This window comes from Canis lupus, chromosome 35 (genome assembly GCF_003254725.2).
Source record: "Canis lupus dingo isolate Sandy chromosome 35, ASM325472v2, whole genome shotgun sequence".
Lineage (NCBI taxonomy): Eukaryota > Metazoa > Chordata > Mammalia > Carnivora > Canidae > Canis > Canis lupus.
The window spans coordinates 3158368-3176675 of NC_064277.1; the positions used below are offsets into that span (position 1 = coordinate 3158368).

At 39.0% G+C, this 18308-nt stretch overlaps 1 protein-coding gene across 4 annotated transcripts in view; it reads right to left on the minus strand.

Annotated features, from left to right (window-relative positions):
* The window catches only part of MYLK4 (myosin light chain kinase family member 4), a 109362-nt gene that overhangs the window by 79542 nt on the left and 11512 nt on the right, over positions 1–18308 (minus strand). The window contains exons 1-2 of one of the 4 annotated variants that reach the window (XM_025446174.3): positions 4737–5142; positions 3134–3404 (exon numbers count right to left, since the gene is read on the minus strand). In XM_025446174.3, coding sequence (XP_025301959.1) covers positions 3134–3404; positions 4737–4753 — 288 coding nt within the window. In that variant the 5' untranslated portion in view covers positions 4754–5142. Of the gene's footprint in view, positions 1–993; positions 1115–3133; positions 3405–3605; positions 3697–4736; positions 5143–18308 lie in introns of those variants that run through there. The other 3 variants (XM_035710465.2, XM_025446185.3, XM_035710466.2) reach the window with 3 other exon arrangements.

An 18308-nucleotide genomic window follows, 5' to 3' on the forward strand; every position in this document is an offset into this window, starting at 1 on the left:
CCTGCATGGAGCCTGCTTCTCCCTCTGTCTGTGTCTCTGCCTCTCTCTCTCTCTCTCTCTCTCTCTCTCTCTCTGTGTGTGTGTGTGTCGTGAATAAATAAATAAAATCTTAAAAAAAAGAAAAGAAAGAGGAAAACCTGTATTTGACTATATAAAAATGATACTAATTATAGTTATGAGAGTCATTGATCGTTTATGAGTACTTGGTAAGCTCATCACTTGTATGTAGCAGATTAATTTTCTTGTGTTTTAGTCTATTTCAACACCATAATATGTGGGTTTAGGCCGTTTTATTATGGCATATCTGCTAAAAAGCTTTAGAACTCTACACGATTTAGGGGATTTGAACACCCTTTAGACTATAATAAAATGAGAAAAGTCATTAGGAAACAGAATAAAAAGGGAAGTAGAAAAATGAGGTGAACAAAACAGAGGAGAAAAGTGGAATGCGCGGCATTTAACAAATTCAACAAAAAATAGAGGAAAAGAAAGAAGATAGCTAAAATTAACCTAACGGAAGAAAAACGAGTGACAGAGGAAAACCCAGTTAAGAGCGCGAAAAGAAAAAGAGTCTGAGCTTTACCAGCCTGGACAAGGGGGTAAAGACTCTTCTAGAAATAAATTACTCTTCAAAGCTTCAAAACGAAGCTTCCACATCACTAGAGTATCTGAAATGCAGAGTAAACTATTTCCCAGGCACCACAGTGAAGTTTTCTAGCGTGATCAGCGATGCCAATCTTCTCAAAGAGAGAAGGGATAAAAGGAGGAGAAAGGAGAATACGTTTTCTCCTCTTAGGGCACATCACAGCCAGTATTTTTTTATATGTTCCCTGGAGACAAAGGACTAATATTGTCCAGACTCCCTGTGGCCCCAGCAGAAGACGGAGACACGTCCCGACCGTGTAGCTCTGTGAGCGTGCCCGCCGCCACCCGCGCTGCCGGGATGCCCTTCTCCCCCGCCAAGGCCTGCGGCCTACCCCGGCACCCACTGACCCGGCCAGCTGGGCCCTCCAGCACCTGGCAGCCACAGAAAGAACAGCTCCGTGTCTCCCCTTTGGGTCCCATCCGTCCTCCAGAGGGCAAGCGACAGAGACAGGGAAATTTATTGCTGACACTTCTGGGCCTTTGGCCATTTCCCAAGAAGAAGCTGAATGGGACACATGGAGCTACCAGTCACTCCCTTCCATCTTCCACGCATCAGCGACCACAGGAGCGAGGCCAGGAGACCCACGTGACCTGCAGGACCTCAGACTACGCCCGAAGGATGTTCTCTCCGGCTTTCTGAGGAGCAACATTCTTGTCCTCAAAAGTATCTAAGATATTTAATTTCCGAATCATTTGATTTCTAATATTCTGGAGCAGTTTATCACAAAAACGCTTCTTCCTAAAATGTTTCTGCTCCAGCTTAGCACCACCTCATTCTTCAAAGACAATTCCTACTTCTGAAAAGTTTATCACAGGGGCCCCTGGGGGGCTCAGTGGTTGAGCGGCTGCCTTCGACTCAGGGTGTGACCCCGGGGTCCTGGGATCGAGTCCCGCATCGGGCTCCCCGCAGGGAGCCTGCTTCTCCCTCTGCCTGGGTCTCTGCCTCTCTCTCTGGGTCCCTCATAGATAAACAAATACAATCTTTATAAAATATTAAATGAATGAATAAGTAAATTTTTAAAAACTGTCTCACAGAAGCCAGAGAAAAAGAGTACTGGAAAAATCATCAAATCCGTATAAACTATTACCAGGAGCTGGTTATTTCAAAGTTATCCATAGTTGTCTTCTCTGTCCTACAGAAATTAATGAACAGAAAAAGGAATCCTTCTGTTAATTCATTTGCATTATAACAGCCCTAGGAAGGAAGTCCTTCATACGTGACTTCCGTTTGGCCTGTGGAAATTTCTTTCTGGTGTATCCTGGACAAGACATCAACTCAGAGGGAAAGTAGAGGTCCCAAAAAACCTAAGTTTCATCCCAACTCCCTCTTCTCTCTGGCATGTTCTATCACTCCATACTCCCTGATGCTGCAGAGACTCTTCGGCTCTGGATACTCAGCGGCCCAGGGGCATCAGCCTGGCACCGTTAGAAATGCCCTTCCTCTCCAAGCTGTGGTCGGACAAAGAGAGATGTTTCCCCATCCCGCCTGAGAAGACTCACGGCTCTAATCTTTTAAAATACTCATTGCTCGCCTGCAGCCAGGATGCAGAATTCACTTGTACAGCTCTGTCCGTTCCACAGACCTTTGGGGGAACCCCTCTGCACCAGCTACCAGGACAGCAACTGAGATCCAAGGACGAGGGATTCAAGGCGTTGACCTTGAAGAGCACTGTCTAGAGAAAGGTGACAGACATTTGAAACAGTCGCATGTGCTGGCATAAGGGCTGCGGGGCCAACCCTGGGCCGACTCTGGACCCAAGAGTGGGAAGTGACAAAGTCAAGAGAGGAGGGGAGACCATTGCTGGATGACATTTCTCGAACGCTTACCATGGTGACAGATCTGTGCTAAGTCCTTTATATACATTATCACGCCTAACTTCCCCAACGGCCATCGTCCCATTATTCTGATGAGGACGCCTCTTGACTGAGCCTAGTAACTTGCCAAAGATCAAGGAGCCAGAATCAGGCTCAGGGCCTCGTGGTGCACGGATGAGGATCCAGGCATAAGGGATCCCCTATCTGACTGTCACCGTCAACAGCTATGTCACCTACACTATGAGGAGCTCCAAGTCTTGAGGAAATTAGAAGCTTCTTCTGCAGAGCGACTGTACCCCCGATAGTGCTTCTCTGAGTTTTACACCCAAATCCATCCTTTTGAATGATCCTTCTCAAGAAATGTGTGTCTCTGGAAGTTCCCTCTCGTAACGCCTAAGCTGCTAACCACAGTGAGGAGAAGGCTGCTGGTAGAGATGCATATTCAAAGGCCTCTCAATTTCTTACCAAACTCACTTGTATAGTCTACAACATGTAATCCTCAGTGAAACACAATGAAAAATGTCTTATCTGTAAGACACGTTCCTTAATTCTTCACACAAGTGACAAAAATAGACTTTGACGAGTCCGCTAAGTGGCTACATTCACTGATTCATGTAAGAATAGATAAAGTAGAACTGGTACTTTTCACAAGACTAAATTAGCCCATAGTTACCTCATTCTTTCCGGATCTTGAATCCTGTTCGCTAGAATTTTCTTCCAGAAAACATTTCACTTTCTCAACCTTTTCCATGCAGTGGAAAAAGGCCATTTTCTCCAGTTTGTTACTGTTGTAACATGTGTTCATTTCTTCCAGCCTCTTCACTTTTAACATCCTGGTGGTAAGTCCGATTAAGTTACTGTCTGGAGTGTGGTTTTCATCTCCCTCCGTCTCTGATTTGTAAATTAAGACGCAATCATGAGCTTTGAGCGTGCCTTCCTCTTGACTGTAAAAAAAAAAAAAAAAAAAAAAAAAAAAAAGGAAACAAAGTTCTCATCTCTCATTCACATACTTGACTTTTGAAGAAAATGACCAGTGAGAATTTGGACCTGGAGAGAAGACCCAAAATTAGGAAGAGAAATGCTATTGTTAAGATCAAGTTTCAAATGCCGGAACTTTGAAAGAAAAAAAGGATTATTTCCCCCACCTTTTCCTACAGAAGCAAACAGTAAAAGTCCACCTCCAGTTTCACTGGGTGACTGTCGCCCTCGTTGCATAAGGTAAGATTTAGATCAAGTGGCCAATTTAAATATAGAAAACAAAATTTCATTGGGGTTAATTGGGATTGCAGATTTTGCTCCTCCCATCCCCGGTGGGAAGGGCTTGTGCCTGTATGAGGGGGTCTCTCGTGCTTCCCCCTGGGGAATTTTGTCCTCCTCTGGGGCGTGATCTGCACCAGATGGCCCATTTCCAGAGCCCTTCTCTGCCTACACCAGAAATGTTCGGTGTTTATTTTTAAAAAGAAATTTCCTTACTGCCCCCTCGCACATTTAAGATGCCCAGATAGCTTTCTTTGCATTGTCATTACCTGCTAGGTGTCAGGGAGTTCAAATTGTGGTGCTTTCCTTGAAATACTTTCATGACATATTAAGTAATACGCATAATACTGCTCCCATCCTAGAGATCGCGGCGTAAGTACGTGTCCACACACCTGATGGTGTGGGGGCTTGGGGGAGAGACACGGATTGGAGTCTGCCGAGGGTTCCCACAGCTGATTGCAGAGGCCCCCTGCTGGAGGTTTTCTGAAAATTGCTTTCAGCTTTTTCCCAAATTTAAAACCATCTGCGATTCTCTCCACAAAACTTCAGTTTTCATTCTCTCAACTCACATAGCAAAACTCATATATACCTTGGGTTCCAAATTATTAAGAACCCAGTGCTCTGCAAAATCCTTCTTAGCCTTACAAAGACCTTACGTCAAACACGCTGAAATGCACGTAGTACCAACCAGAGTTCTCTACAATACCTTACAGATCAATACTGGCATCTCTTCAAAGCGCCCTGAAAACAAATCGTTATTAAAATAAAGAGACGGGTGCAGGCTATTTCCAAAGCCAACTATGACTTGTAGATAGCTCGTAATTGCAGATGGTACTCACGCTGGAGCAGGAAGCCACGTAAGAATTAACACATTAAAAAGAAAACAGGTCCAAGGTATGATAACTTTGCAAAGAAGTCACAACTGTTAAACTCTACCTGGAGTTTGGTACAACCTGTTATTTAAGGCAGCACAGAAACAGGAGATGTGAGAGGTCACAATGATTTTTTTAAATAATTACCACGTATAGGAGGACATCCTAGGGTTTGGACCACTTCAAGTGCAGAGTGTAATTTCCAGCAGATAAGGGAAGTTTTGCAGAGTTCAAAATGACCACACAATTCTCTGGGAAAGGTCTTTACTCTCCGCCGGTATAATTCTTCTGAAAAGACAAGTGTCCACTCCGAAAGGAAGTATCCTCTCTCTCAAATGCCACTTTGAGCCCCTGTTTAAACTAATATCATCCTTGATCTCATGTTGCTCAGCTGTTGCCTTCTTAGTCAGATGGAGAAGAATATTAATTTTAGACGCCAGGCTTTTCAAGGCCAATGGCTCCATTTCAGAGGTCAGGTAAGGAGAGGATGTACTGGGAACAGTGGATGAAATATCACCTTCACCTTTTCTTCTCATCAGTGTGGTAATGCTCTCAGAATTACCGAGCAGCATTTGCCTTTGGCGGTCAGATGCCCTGTTCTCCTGCCCCTTTTAGACTCGTGATGATTTAAGTGTCACTCCCAGCCAAGAGGATTCTGGGTGTGGGAATCCCACAGCCACCTTTGCTTGTCCATGTGACACTTAGGACACACACATCTAGAATATGACAGATCTTTGGAAAACACTCAGCAAGGTTTCATTTTCTCAGTCTTTAAAATTATCTGCAATATCTCCAACAGTTTCTAGCTCTAGGAAAGGTCGAAGGCTCAAGCGTCCGCGGAGTTGCAAAAAACAGGAATGAATTTTCGTAAACTCTCCTTACAAACAACACCGTGGTTTTCCCCTGGTTGCCTGTCACAAGTCAAGAAAGGAGAATCCAGTGCAAATAACCCACCTACACGATCCTAACAGGAGTGTATCCGTGACTCCTAACAGGAGTGGCATCAAACCTCAACTGCCTGAGCTAGTAACAGACAATCGCCTGATTCTTTGAGACCTGGAAATTTCACCTCTTTGGCTCCTTAGCTGATGCCTGTCCTCCCCCCACCAACACCAGCCTCTAGATTTATTTTGTTTTTCCAAAATAAAAACAGTTTTTATTCTTAATTCAGATCGATGTGTTCCATATAATATAAAAATACATTTCCATTTTGAGTAGCATATAAAGAATTATGGCAAAATCTTTAAAAAGGAAAATTTATAGGTGTTTTTCTAGGATTAGAGAGCTTGGCTCTTTAGGAAGAGTAACTACACAAAATTAGGTATTTGTTAAAGATAAATTATTTAACAAAATTGTTATAAAAAGAGTGAACTGATTTGAGGTCATCAATTTTGCTTGGAGTAATTAAATTGTGAAAAAAAAGTGATAAACTGATGAAATGACCAATCTCCTGCCCAAAGAAAACAACATGCATAGCCTTCTGCTGATTTGACCATAACTTCCATCCAGACCATCCAAACAACAGGATCAGATCTTCCATCCCCTCAGGGGGGTGGAAACCAGCCACAGGTGCCAATGAACTAGGAAGCAGCAAGATCTGCTCCTTTGCTTTTTTCTTTTTTTCCTTAATAAATTGTTTTATTTTAGAATAGTTTGAGATCTACAGGAAAGGTGAAAAGAGCACAGGCAGTTTCCTTATGCCCTGTACCCAGTTTCCCCTATTGTTAACATCCAACATCTATCACAATTAATGAACCAATGCTGATGCTAAACTCCATGCTTCATTCAGAGTTTGTCAGTTTTCCCCTTTTCTGTGTCAGAATCTCATCTAGCATTTCATATTCCATTTAGAGCCACCAGAATTTGTGATGAATTGGATCTGGGGTGTGAAAGGATGATGGTAGACAAGGATGACTTTCCAGTTTTTTCCTGAGCATTTGAAGGACAGAGTTGACATTAACTAAGATGGAGAAGGATATGGGGGTGGGGGGAGGTAATTTTTGTGGGGAAAAATCAGAAGCTCAGTTTTTGGCAGGCCTATTGGACATCCAAGTTGAATAGATTGTGAAATGGAAATCTAGACTTTGGGGAAGAAGTCCAGATTGGAGATATAAATTTGGAAGTCATCGCATATAGATAGTTCCATGTGCAATATGTATTTGATAGATATTTGTTGATTAATTACTAGAGAGAAGCTTTTTAATTGTGTCTATCATAAGAAAGAAAAATTGATTCAAACAATCCATGCTGCTTGTTTTCTAAAATTAGAATCAGTGTCCAGTTCTGCTATGTCACACTATTTCCAACTTCTGATAGCACAGAGGACAAGCAGCCTGGTATAGTATTTGATCATCAAAAAACAAAACAAAACAAAAAACAGGTAACATATGCATGCCTATTATGATCTATCTGCCTCGCCTCAACATCCTAAGTCCACACCCATAAAATAATTGGAATGTCTTAAAGATGCTCATATGCTTGGAGAAGTTCACAGTGAGGCTATGAACAGACTCAGTGACACTTTTCCTGGATATCCCTCATATTTTGGAACTATAAACCCTAATAAAAAATACCAACCTCAGAAAAAACACATTCCATGGAGCCATGGGAACTGTAATTCTTTCAAGGGACATTTTTATTAACTAGCAAGAGACTGTACTGTCAAAAAAAAAAAAAGCCATGTAAACCATGCTTTGCCAATGACTGTGTGCTGATTGGCATTCAAATCAGGCTGGATAGTGCTTATAATTTCTATTTGTACATAGGATTCTGAATGTTTCCAGAACAACATGGCCTCTTGAACATTTACACATAAAAGTGGAACAATCTTCAAAAAACCAAAATGCAAATGAAAGACATCCCTGTTATCCATATAACTATTGAATTTTCTTCCTTTCAAAATCCACCACTGAGAATGAGTCATAAAAGCAAAAACTGATAAATTGCACTTCACTGAAATTCAAAATCTGCTCCTCAAAAGACAGTGTAGGAAAATGAAAAGACAAACTACAGACCTAGGGAAAATACTGTGAAATCACACATTTGGTAAAAGAATTTGTATCCTGAATATACAATCAACTCTTACAAATCCCCAATATGATAATAATCCAATTTTTAAAATGGACAACAGATTTGAAAGACATCTCATGAAAGAAGGTATATAAATAAATGGTTACAGAACACAACAAAAAATGTTCAACATCCACTTTTATGTGTAGATAGATGTTGGGAGATGCAAATTACAATCACAATGAAGGGACACCTGGGTGGCCTAGTTGGTTAAGCATCTGCCTTGGGCTCAGGCTGTGATCCCAGAGTCCTGGGATCTAGTCCTACATCGGGCTCCCTGCTCAATGGGGAGAAAAGCTTCTCCCTCTCCCTCTGCCACTCCCCCTGCTTGTGCTCTCTCTGTCAAATAAATAAAGAAAATATTTTAAAAATGAAATAAAATCACTATTAAATTGCCTTTTATGCCCACTAGAAGAACTACAATTAAAAGACTAGAGTTACTGATGGGAAGAATGTGGAGTGACTGGAACCCTCACCATACATGTTGGTGGGAATGTAAAATGGTAGAGATGTTTTGGAAAACAGTTTGACAGTTTCCTAAAAAATTACTTCCCATGCGATCTAACATTTCTTTTCTAGGTATCTACCCAAGAGAAATGAAAACATGAACTCTCAGAGCTTTGTGCATGGATGTACATAGCAACATTATTCACAGTAGCCAAAAATTGGCAACAACCAAAATATCCATCTCTGTTAGGTAAAAAGAAAGAGATAATGTGATATATCCATTCAAATGGAATACTACTCAATAATAACAAGGAATGGAATACTGGTCCCTGGTGCAATTTGGATAAATGAAAACATTGTGCTAAGCGAAAAAAGCCAGAAATAAAGATCACATACCATATAGTTCCATTTGTTTGAAATGTCCAGAAAAGGCAAATCTATAGACACAAAAAATAGATTAGTGGTTGCCTGGGGCTGAAAGCAGAAACAGGAGTAACTATAAATAAAATCTTATTGGGGGGGTAGGAGGATGTGGTAATTGGGTGATGAGCATTAAGCAGGGCAAGTGACGTGGTGAGCCCTGGGTGTTATACGCAACTGATAAATTACTGAACACTACATCTGAAACCAATGATGCACTGTATGTTGGCTAATTGAATTTAAAGTTAAAATTTTTAAAATAAAAATAAAATTTTTGAAATTTTTGAAATTTTAAAAAATTGTATTGGGTGATAGAAATTAAAAAACTGTTCTGTGGTGGTAATTGTGTGACTCATTATGTTTCCTAAAACACTGTTGGATTATATATACTTAGAGTGGGTGAATTTCATGTGTAAATTATACTTCAATAAGGTAATTAAGAAAAAAAGAAAACCTAATAATATGACAAACAAAAAGTAAACTTGTTAAAAGAAAACAAAAGAACAAAGCACTACTGAACATTTACGGCCAGTTTTTCCAGGTGACCAAGACTGGGATCCAAAGAGATATAAATTATACCCAGACCTGTTGGGTCACCTGGGGCCAACGAAAAGGAGTAGGGAACAGTGAGTGGCGAAAAGTCAAGACTCTCACTCTTCTAGTATGAACACCATGTAATGCATGATTTTGTTATTAACAGAAAAATTAATGGCAAGTTAAAACTGAAATCTATCTCACTTTCTACTCAGAGATTGGATTCTTAGAGCAAGGAAAATAATAATGCTACAGAACATCCAGACGTATTTACATTCTGCCCTTAATATTTCCAAGTGATAATGAGTAAGTAGCTAAATTCTGTGTAATAAAAAAAATGAAAATAAAAAAACAGGGGAGCTTAAAAAAAAACTAGACAAAAACGTAGATGGGACCATTTAAAAGTCAATCTCCTTCAGAAATATTAAATAATGTCTTAGTTCATTATGTCTGTAATGATTTCACAACTTGTTCATCTAGCTCTATCCTTTTTTACTTTCTTGTAAACTGTAAATGCATGTCACTGAGTTTAATCAGTGGATTAAACAATCCAGGGAATATTCAATAGAAACATGCTACGTAATGCTACGTAAATACTATTTGTGAATAAATTTCCAAAGCTCATGTGACTTTCATATAATTTTTGTTAAATAGTTTTCCTTTCCTCTGACTTCTTTTTTTTTTAATTTTTAAACTTATTTTAGAGAGAGCCTGTGCATGTGAGTCAGGGAAGGGGGAAGGAGCAGAGGAAGAGAGAGAGAATCCCAAGCAGACTCCCAGCTGAGTGCAGAGCCCGCATGGGGCTTGATCTCAAGACCCTGGGATCCTTACCTGAGCCGAAACCAAGAGTCCCACTCTCAGTTGCCTGAGCCACCCAGGTGCCCCTCCTCTGACTTTTTCTTAAAACTTAAAACCCATAGAAAATGTACACAAATAGAACAATGAATATCCATATACCCTTTACGCAGATTCACCAACTGCTAGCGTTTTCTGTTTACTATCTCTGTTCTCTGACAGTAAGTTACAGACCTCATGAAACTTTATCCCTAAATACATTAGCTTACGTCTCCTGGAAATAAAGACACTTTCTCACATAACAGGATGCGATCACAAATCACACAGCACGTCTTGGCGTGTCTTTTTTAATACTCTTTTATATATTCAGGGAACAATCACCCAGTCTTTTTTTTTTTTTTAACCCTTCATGACATTAATATTGTTAGAGACTCCAGATCTATTTCTTCACAAAATATCTCTCAACTTGAATTGCCTCTTTGTTTCTTCATGTGTGGAACTGGGCAAACTTGGGCATGAAAACCATGGAAGTGATGTTTGTCTTTCAGAACAACCCAAGAGGCGGTACATGTAGGCGGTACATGTAGCTTGTAGCATGTCACGTGTGATCAGTCGTGACATTTGGTGATCTAAGTGGCATCTGCCACCTTTCTCCAATGTAATGCTACCCCTTTTCTCCTTGGAATGAATAAGCATCTTTGAGAATTTATGGATACCCCGTTCCCCAACAATCTATGATTTTAGTATCTGTTTTTGCCCGAATCAACTCTGATCACAGCAATTCTTGAAAGGTGATGTTCTAATTCTATCATTTCTTCTATGTTTACTAATTGGTATTTATCTCTAAGAGAAGAGCTCTCCATCCCCATCCTGGTCCCCTTTGCTTTTTAGTATCATCATGAACTAGTGAATTTTTTTAAATGAATATACATTCCCTATATTATTCATGTTGATATTCAAATTGCTCCAGATTTGGTCCATAGGAGCACTTCTGAGCACCCACCTGTGTACTTTTGACATGCCACCATTATTTTTTGAGTACTTCCTACCTTCTGGCATAACAAGATGTTCAAAACACACATTGTACCTTTCCAGCTCTATTTCTAGAATCTGCCATTTCTGAAAGGAGCCCTGGTTCCTTTCAGAGAAGAATAGTATTTAGAAATTAAGACAAGGGCCATAGAGGGTTCTTTGTTACTGGGGTGTCACGGCTTCTAGTTCCTTCATGGACAGAGCTAGGAAATACAATTTTTTAAAAATCAGGAGTTCATATTTGCATATTTCTAATTCCAACCCACCACCATAGGATTCTTTCTTCCTCTTCCCCCTTTCCAGATACATATCTCCCTCCCATTATTTAATGGTAAAATTAAAAAACACACACACACACACAGTAGAATGCTTGCTACAAGGTAAAATTCATGCTTCTATGTGACTACCTGTTCTAAACAATGGAGGAAAGTCTAAAAGTGTTCATGCCCAATTTCTAAAAATTCCATTCTGCAGCATGAATCATCATTTTCTTAGTTTTTGGAATTGGAGGAAGGGTATAGTTGTGTTTACATTCTTGGGAATGCTTCTCTACCTTCCAAATTAGAAGTGAATTTCAGGAGCTAGAAGAAGCTTATGACAGTAACAAGGCATGAAATTACAGAAGTGCAAAGCCCAAGTCATGCTCTTCTGACCAAATGTTGGCCTGCTCTTTCCAAGAGGGTAAGGTTCAGGAGAGAAATTTTCCATAGGGAAAAATACGGCAGTAGAGAGGGTATTAGTGGCTGATGGCGAGTTGGGTGAAAACTTCACCTACTTTTAGGGATGTGTTATTTCCTATTAAAGGTAAAAGTTGTATTTTAAGCTAGAAAATAAATTTGGCTGTTATATAATGGTTCATAATAGGTTCTTAGGTTTTATGCTATATGCTCAAAATCATTGAATTTTTCATTTGAATTTTTTTTTTTTTTTTTTTTTTTTTTTGGTGTAAAAGGACCACAGCAGCTGGCAAAATGATAAAGTGGCATTATATAGAAACATTCTCAGTGTAAATGAAGCCTGGGTGGGCAGAGGGGGATGGGCACTCTCATATACTTCTGGTTGGAATATAAGTATATAAACTGTTTTGAAAATATAAATATAAATTGTTCTAATCTTTCTGGAAGGCAATTCAGTCACACCCTTTGACCCACAAGTACATTCTTAAGAATTTTTGCCTCCGACCCCCACCCCTGAAATAGAGTTGTACACAAAATATTATCTTTGAAGTCATCCATGATGACATTATTTATTATATTTAAAACCCTGAAAGAGAACCTAAGTATAAGCTGGTTGAATAGTTATGGTACTTCCCTAAGAAAGAATATTCGGCTTCTATGAAGTCCCATGTAGAAGAATGTTTAACAACACAAGAAAAGATGAATGAGACAGTTAGGAGGAAACAGTATATGCAATAAGATTCCAATTTTGACTTTAAAAAGATACTGTATAAATATATAGATGAATGGTAATACACATAGATACACAGGAGAATGGATAGGGTGACTATATCAAATATTAACAATGGTTAACTCTAGAGTAGGGATGGGGATTATGGTTTGTGCTTTTCAAGAATTACCAACTTTTCTAAGACACATATTTTCTTCATAATCTGAAAAAAAATCCATTAAAATAATAAGTGCCATAATAAGGAGACAACCCTAGTGGGTAAAACACAGGCTTTGGAAACAGCTTAGGCTTGTGTTTGAGATTTATTTGCTACGTGATGTCAGGGAAGTTGCTCCATTTTCCTGAGCCCAGGCTTTTTTCATCTGTTAAACGAAGATAACATTTACTTACAGGGTCATTTAGATATAAGAATGAAATAAAAATGGCTGATGCATCAGAGGGACTTGATAAATATTAGTCTTTTTGGTTATCATTGGTAATATTATTGCTAGTATTACTAAATCTCATAAAAAATAAAAGATATGGTTTGAAAAACTTAAAGCTTAAAAGCTAAGGAGGAAAAAGTATCTCAATTTTCTTAACCATGGTGCAAGGTCACTTGCTGTTCTTGTATGCTAGGGCCTCACTAGCCTATGGCTGAAAAATGAAGTCATGTTAACTTAAAATATATTTTTCTTTCATTGGAATATACACATTTGGAAAGGACATACAAGTGTATGTACAGCTAAGAAATAATAGTAAACACTCATAAAGCCACTAAAATATTGCTAGTGCCCCCAAATCCCATTCCTTTGTCCTCCCCATTGAATTAACTACTAATTTGAATTTTTATAATAATTTCTTTTATTCGTAGTTTTACCATTTATATGTACACACCAAATATACAGTTTTGTTTTGCCAGTTTTAGATTTGTGTGTAAATGTACTTATACCATTTGCTTTATTTTGTATCTTTCTTTCAGTTAAAGTTGTCTTTGATTCATCATATTACTGAGGATAGCTGTCTTTGTCATTTTTCATTGTTGTGCAGTATTTCATTCTATAAATATAATAAAATTTATGCAGGCACCTTACTATTGACGAACATTCTGGCTATTTTCAGTTTGGACTTGTATGGATATTATTGTATATGCAAGATGTATATTTTCAACATATACACCAACATAGACTCCTGCCAGCACTGTAAGAATGTTCCCATTGCTCCATATCTTTAACAATATTTTATTTTTTGCTGATCTAGCGGATGTACAATAATATATCATTTTTTAATTTATATTGCATTATTCTGTCTATGGAAGGATCAAGAACATTTTCATATACCATTTTGTCTTTGCCTTTTATTAAGCACATATTTCTTTGCTCAATTTTTAAGTTTACTATCATTTTTCTTATTGCTATGTAGTTTTCTAGTGCATCTTATTACTATTAATTAATTAATTTTAATTATTTTTAAATAATTTTTTAATAATCTAAATACTGTGCTCGACAGTAGTGAATAAAGTCAGAGGAAAAAAAATAAAGGACTTTAGGGACTGGAAACAGGGAGAAGGTCAATCTCACTCAAAAACCATGTAACATCAGTGCTGTGCATGAACCATCAACATAGCTGTGACACGATGCTCACAGACATCCTGCTCCTGTTCCTGATTTCAAAAGGAAACATTTTACCATTTCACCATTAAGATTAATATTTGCTCTAAAATTTTCATGGATTCTCATTATCATATTAAGAAAATTCCCTTTGACTCCTAATTTTCTAAGAGTTTTTAAATCATGAATGGAGGTTAAATTTTATTGAGTGCTTTTATTTTTGTGTGTCTTTTGAGATGATTGCATGGTTTTCTCCTTTAATCCATTAATATGACTGATTACATTATTGGACCTTCTAGTGTAAAATCAACCTTGCATTTCTGGAATAACTCAACTTGGTTATTCCTTATTATCTTTTCATGTATTACTAAATGAGATTTGTTAATATATTAGTTTTAAGATTTTTCTGTCTGTGATTCTTGAGTAATGTTAGCCCACACATTTTCTTAAAAAAAAAAAAAAAAGTCCTTTCAGGTGTACTTCTGTTATAATATATGCATTTAAGACTACAAACTTAGCTCTATGTGGGCACATCTCTCAGGTTTTGAAGTGAAATATTTGTGTGTCATTAAGGTCAAAATATGTTCTTATTTCCATTCTGACATCTTCTTTGACTCATAGGTTATCCAAAATATGTTTCTTTCTCTAGAGAAGGTCTCCCTGTCCCTCTGCCAAGCCCTGGGAGCACTTCTCAGAAATTCAGGACCTAATAAGTTTTCAGTTTGAGGCTCAACTCAAGAAACTGCAAGGCCAGATGGAAAATCACACACGGCTGAGCCCACAGGCACAGCAGAGATAGTCACTTGTAACATTATTGTCTCCCCTGTCTTGCTCAGCGCCAAGGAACCTTCCCCACGGTCTCACAGGAGTAGTGGGGTTGGATTTACTTCTGGTTCACTCTCACCATCAGAGTATTGCCCTTTGCGGGGTACCAACTTAATGGAGGAAGATGTAGTAGACCCCTCAGCGTGGGGAGACCTCAAGCTTGACTACGGTCATCCTCACCCCATGAAGTCACGAAGATCCAAGCCTACACTTGGAAGAATTGCCCAAAGCCCTCAGGGCAAGAGAAATTTTGTATTCAGGTCCCTCTTGTCTCTGGATATCAATTCTCCTTGAAGTTTTGCCTTACTATTTTATCAGGCCTTTGATACCTTTAAAAAAAATTTTTAATATTTTACTCAGCATGTTTAGTTGTTTTCAGCAGGGATGTTGATCTGAATTTCCTAGCTGCCATTATTGAAAATGGAAGCCCCTCACATTAATTTTTTTTAATCAAGATAAAATTTGCTTATAGTGAAATGCACAGATCTAAAACACTATACAGTTCTATGGGGGGCACCTGAGTGGTTCAGTCTGTTAAGCGTCTGATCTCAGGGTCCTGGGATGGAGCTCCGCATCCTGCCCCCTGCCTGCTTCTCCATCTCCCTCTGCTTGCTGCTCTCCCTGCTTGTGCGCTCTCTCTCTCTCTCTCTCTCTCTGTCAAATAAATAAATAAAACCTTTTAAAAATTAAAATACTATATAGTTCTGTGGGTTTTGAGAAATGTGTATACCCAATTAATCAGCATCGCAATCAAAATATAGAACATTTCCATTATGCCTCCTTTCAGTCAACTACCCCAGAGACAACCATCCTTCTAATACCTTTTTTAAAGTCAATCAGAGAAACACAATTATCATGTCATCTCACTCATCTATGGAATTTAAGAAACAAAACAGAGGATCATAGGGAAAGACAGGAAAAAATAAAACAAGATGAAATCAGAAAGGGAGAAAAACCATAGAGACCCTTAATCATAGAAAACACACAGAACGTTGCTGGAAGGGATAGGGGGTGTGGGGAGGGGATACCTGGATGATGGACATTAAGGGGGGGCAGATGATAATGAGAACTGGGTGTCATATAGGACCGGTGAGTCGCTGACCTCTACCTCTGAAACCAATAACACATTATATGCTAATTAATTGAATTTAAATTAAAAATAAATTAAATGCAAGTATTTTCTTTTTTTTTTAAGATTTAGTTTTTTATTTTAGATGTGACGGGGCAGAGGGAGAGGGAGAGAGAATCCCAAGTGGAGCTGGATGTAGTGCTTGATCTCACAATCCTGAGATCATGACCAGAGCAGAAATCCAGAATCGGATGCTTAACCGACTAAGCCGCCCAGGTGCACCCATCCTTCTCGTTTCTAACACTATAATGTTCCTGCGCTTATCTTTTCTTGAACTTCCTATTAATGAAACCATAGTCTGTGCTGTTCTGTGTCTGGCTTCTTTCACTCAACGTAATATTCATGAAAATCTTGTAAGTTGTTGCATATATCAGCAGCTCATTCTGTCCCATTACGAAGTAGTATTTCACTGTGCAAATACACCAGTTTGTTTATCCCTTCACCTACTGATTTACATTGTTTCCAGGTGTTTTTTTGGTTTGGTTTGCTTTGGGGTTTTTTGCTGCTAAGAACAAAGCTTTTATAAACATTCTTCTACGAATTTTTTTGTAGACATATTTTCATCTCTTTTGGGTAAACTCTCAAGAGTACTAGTGCTAGGTCATAGGGTAGATGCATGTTTAATTTTATAAGAAACCAAGAAATTTTTCAAAGTGTCTGTACCATTTACGCTTCCACCAGCATTGTAAGAGCAACATAGGAGAGCTCCAGTTGCTCTACGTCCTCACCGACACTTGGTACTGTCAGTCATCTGAATATCATATGCATGGGTATGAAATAGGATCTCACTGTATTTTTAAAAATCAACATTGTTCATATAAAATTTGCATTAATAAACCTCACTCATTTTAAGGGTATAGTGTGATGTTTTATAAATATACATAACTGTGTAACCATCTCCTCAATCAATAAACACCATATTGCTATCACTATCCCCCCAAATCCCTGATGCTCTGTCACCATCAATAATGCCCATCCTTCTGCCCCAGAGAGCCACCTATGTGATTTCTATCACTAGAGATGAGCTTTTCCCAGGCTAGAATTTAATTGGAATCATACCACATATATTCTTTTGTATCTGGTTTCTTTCATTCAACATCATGTTCCTGAGATTTATTTATCTTCCTGTATGTATTGGCAGTTTATTTTTTACGAAGTAGAATCACATCGCATGACTAAACCAAAATTTGTTTTTCCATTCACCCGTTGATGGGCTTTTGGGGTGTTTCCAGTTTGAGGCTATTATGAATAAATCTGTTATAACCATTTGCATGCAAGTCATTTCATGGATGCGTTGTAGACATGTTTTTTTAATTCTCTTGGGTAAATTCTCTTGGGAATCGCTGGGTTATGTGGCAAGGGTACGTTTAACTTTTTAAGAAAATTGCCAAATGATTTTTCGAAATGGTTGTATCATTTCATACTCTCACGAGCAATGCATAAGAATACCAATTGCTTCTTGTCTTCCGAGACTTATAAAAAGTCTCTGAGATTCTCCTTTGCAATGCCTCACTCTTCCAACCAGCCATTTAGCAGCTCCCAGTGTATCCCCTACTTATTTCTGGAAGTTCCTCAGAGAGTTGCTGAAATGCGTTACAAAGTCTTCTGTTGGCTGTAGTCATCACGTTGCGCCTGTAGGGCTCTGCATGTAGTAAAGGGCGATGCTCAAGAGCCTCTTTGAAAAAGCCTGGCTATTGGGCACTGCTCATGAAGTCCATGGTGCCAACACTAAAGTCTGTGGGGTGGGTGCTGTCCATACGTGCTCCTCGAGCAGTCCATCCTCGGGGGCTGCAGCAGAGCTGGGGAATCTGGCCCCGCCCCAATTCAGTGCTGCTGGTTTTCTAGCTCCCACAGCAGCACCATTAATGGCCAGAACATCCAGTTTCTCACAGTCTGTTCATCCTCTGGTCTTCAGCCCTCTCACCATAAGGTTTCAAATGCAGTTTGATTAGCAAGAAAGAAACCAGATGTCATGGCATAGCCTCCACATTCTCTGCCATCTTCAGTGAAAAATCCATGTCTCCCGAAAGCAACCCAGTCTTTCTTCCCAGTGGTAATTCTCCTTTGCTCTAAGTGACCATCTTATTCTCACCTGAAGGAAAAAAAAAAAAGTATCTTTTTTCTTCATGGGATGTTGTCTAACCATCTCCGTGTCAGCAGAGTCTTCACCAAACCTTTCCATACCTTCAAACTCAGATGACTTTTACAGAAGAAACATAATGCTCCAAATGTGAACCTTAGAAGAGTTAAGTCTGTACTTTAAGCCTGCCTGATTGCTTTTATTCGTGGATTTCATGCAACCACATTCCTAATGTCCACGACATGTCAGGCGTGGGGCCTGGTCCTGAGCATGCAAGGTGAAAAACTCTAGCCTATAATGGAAGTAGAGGCAGGAGTGCAAATAGACATGGAAATGTGCAACTATAATCCTATAATGTGTCCATTATAAGGAATAGATAAGGTGTCAAAAGG